Below are 3,419 nucleotides of genomic sequence, written 5' to 3'. Positions count from 1 at the left end.
ATCATCCCTTGCTTGATAGCTAGCCAACTACGGCTAATTTACAGTCCCGTCAAACAGTGCAGCCAGAATAACAACAAAGTAGCTTCATTTGCAGTTGTTTAAGCTGTTTTCTAGTGACATTTATTTGCATACATCCATAACAATAAGCTAATGATGCACAATTTCACCTGGCAAAGAAAATGTCCTCTCTCGTCAGGACAATGTTGTTCAGAGCTATCCAACAACACAGCTAGCACAATCACTTCAAACCCAAGCTGGAAAGACTGCAAACTAGCTGCACTTAGTTTTGTTTGACCTGTTTTCTATTGATCTCTCTTTGTATATATCCATAAAAATTATGCTGATTCATGATTTCGGCTGGCTGAGAAAAGCCGCCTGTCTGTCTCATCCCAACTCCAGACATGTTCATTATAGCCTAGTGGTTAGAGCGTTGGGCCAGTAACCGAAATGTTGCTGGATTGAATCCCCGAGCTGACAAGGTAAAAATCTGTCGATCTGCCCCTGAACAAGGCAGTTAACCCACTGTTCCCTGGCAGGCCGACATTGTAAATAATAATTAGTTCTTAACTGACTTGCCTAGTTAAAGATTATTTTTTTAAACAGCTGGAGATCGAATGTGTATATTGAAACAATGTTGCAAATTTCGAGAGACAGACAGCAAGGTTTATAGAAATCTTCGCTGTTGAAAACTAAATGTTAGTCTAAAAGAAATGTGAGATAAAGTCTAGATGCTTTTTATAGTGGAGATCAAGTTTATAGAATTGTCTGGCTGGGCTGATGAGACAGTGGATTGCGCAGTCAGATGGAACAGAGTAAATAGGCATTAAAGCGTCTTAGATTTATCCAGTGGTAACTTGTGGAATAAACACCGTCTGGATGCAGTTTTAACCAATCAGCATTCAGGATGAGACGCACCCGTTGTATAAAATATCACATATACTGCATATTCACATTTAAAATATTATTGCCCACAACAAGCTATTATCCAGGAAAGAGGATATTGGAATCGACCCTTACAGCACTTACACACACGTGGACACACACACACACACACACACACACACACCTGGAGCAGTTTCCACAGTCAAGGACTCCCGAGTAGGATCTCTCTTCGTTGTCGAAGAAGTACTGAGTCTGCTCTGTGATACAACTCTCCTTAAACATGTTAGCTGACATGTCATCATCTGAGTCCGCTAGAGAGAGAGAGATACAGAGAAAGAGATAGAGAGAGAGATAATCCACTACTGTCACCATACGCAACCAAAAACACAAATCAACAAACAAGCAAACAAAACAGGTCTGTGCTTACAACTCCTCCACATAACTACTCCAAAGCCCAAGGATATTTACACTATATTAACAGCCCATTTTAGCGACAACAAACATATTGTACCTTTATAAATTGACTGTTGTATAATCACATAATTACATCCAATATACTGTACCCTAACACTCACCTGCCTCTAGGAAGCTGGGGAATATGAGACCGTAGAAGAGCTGCTGTATTATCGACCTAGAGAGACAAACAAACACATTACTGTTGGTCTAAACAGCAGACCATATCTAAACAGTAGTTACAGTAACCAGCCCATTTACTCACCAGGCAGCAGTGGAGGCCCACCAACCTATACTCAGCATGTCTGCTATAGTGGGCTGGAGAGTGGAGAGGAGAGCAGCAGTGAGTGCACAATTCACAACATAAGGACAAAATATATGCATATACAGTGCATTCAGAAAGTATTCAGACCCCTTCACTTTTTCCACAATGTGTTACGTTACAGACTTTTTCTAAAATTGATTAAATATTTTTTCCCCCATCAATCTGCACACAATACCCCATAATGACAAAGCAAAAACAGTTTTTTAGGTTTTACAAATAAGAAACAGAAATACCTTATTTACATAAGTATTCAGACCCATTGCTATGAGACACGAAATTGAGCTCAGGTGCATCCTGTTTCCATTGATCATCCTTGAGATGTTTCTACAACTTGATTGGAGTCCACCTGTGGTAAATTCAAATGATTGGACATGATTTGGAAAGGCACACACCTGTCTATATAAGGTCCCACAGTTGACAGTGCATGTCAGAGCAAAAACCAAGCCATAAGGTCGAAGAAATTGTCCGTAGAGCTCCGTGACAGGATGGTGTCGAGGCACAGATCTGGGGAAGGGTACCAAAACATGTCTGCAGCATTGAAGGTCCCCAAGAACTCAGTGGCCTCCATCATTCTTAAATGGAAGACGTTTGGAACCACCAATACTCTTCATAGAGCTGGCCGCCCGGCCAAACTGAGCAATCAGGGGAGAAAGGCCTTGGTCAGGGAAGTGACCAAGAACATGTTGGTCACTCTGACAGAGCTCCAGAGTTCCTCTGTAGAGATGGGAGAATGGAGCAAAGTACAGAGAGATCCTTGATGAAAACCTGCTCCAGAGTGCTCCAGGACCTCAGACTGGGGCGAAGGTTCACCTTCCAACAGGACAATGACCCTAAGCACACAGCAATGACAATGCAGGAGTGGCTTCGGGACAAGTCTCTGAATGTCCTTGAGTGGCCCAGCCAGAGCCTGACTTGAACCCCATCAAACATCTCTGGAGAGACCTTTAAAATAGCTATGCAGCGACACTCCCCATCCAACCTGACAGAGCTTGAAAGGATCTGCAGAGAAGAATGGGAGAAACTCCCCAAATACCGGTGTGCCAAGCTTATAGCGTCATACCCAAGAAGACTCAAGGCTGTACTCGCTGCCAAAGGTGCTTCAACAAAGTACTGAGTAAAGGGTCTGAATATTTRTGTAAATGTTATATTTCCCTTTTTTTATAGATTTGCAAACATTTTCTTAAAACCTGTTTTTGCTTTGTCATGATGGGGTATTGTGTGTAGATTGATGAGGGGAAAAAACGATTTAATCCATTGTTGAATAAGACTGTAGCGTAAGTGAAGGGGTCTGAATACTTTCTGAATGCACTGTATGTAACAGAAGAGGTAACCAAAGTAAGATAATGCATTTATGCATGTGTGTGTGCTGTGTGTGCTGTGTGTGCTGTGTGTGTGTGTCTCACCACATAGACAGATCGTGGCCCTGCAGCAGCCTTGCTGTCTCTCTCAGGATCACAGACTGACTGGTAGTCGTAAGTCTTGTTGAAGGAGTACAGAGACGTGTTGACCAGACTGATCATCACGACTGGGTCTACCTCCCCAAAGAACTGACCAATCTGTATACAGGGAACAGAGAGAGCTGTGTTCAACTACCACACCTACACATTTATTCATAAAGAACTGACCTATCTATACACACAGAGGACAAGGTTGTACTCAAGACGCAAAATGGATGCCTGCTCTATGCATTAGAAAGCCTTGATCCAAAATGGATGCCTGCTCTATGCATTAGAAAGCCTTGATCCAAAATGGATGCCTG

At 42.5% G+C, this 3,419-nt stretch overlaps 1 protein-coding gene across 1 annotated transcript in view; it reads right to left on the bottom strand.

The window, feature by feature from the left end:
• The window catches only part of LOC111962521 (voltage-dependent calcium channel subunit alpha-2/delta-1-like), an 81,254-nt gene that overhangs the window by 13,333 nt on the left and 64,502 nt on the right, over positions 1 to 3,419 (bottom strand). Inside the window, 4 exon segments of the mRNA XM_070439783.1 lie at positions 1,067 to 1,193; positions 1,458 to 1,513; positions 1,601 to 1,653; positions 3,064 to 3,216. Coding sequence (XP_070295884.1) covers positions 1,067 to 1,193; positions 1,458 to 1,513; positions 1,601 to 1,653; positions 3,064 to 3,216 — 389 coding nt within the window.

This window comes from Salvelinus sp. IW2-2015, linkage group LG4q.1:29 (genome assembly GCF_002910315.2).
Source record: "Salvelinus sp. IW2-2015 linkage group LG4q.1:29, ASM291031v2, whole genome shotgun sequence".
NCBI lineage: Eukaryota > Metazoa > Chordata > Actinopteri > Salmoniformes > Salmonidae > Salvelinus > Salvelinus sp. IW2-2015.
Note: the sequence above shows the minus strand (reverse complement) of the source record. Positions and strands in the feature narration are given on the sequence as shown.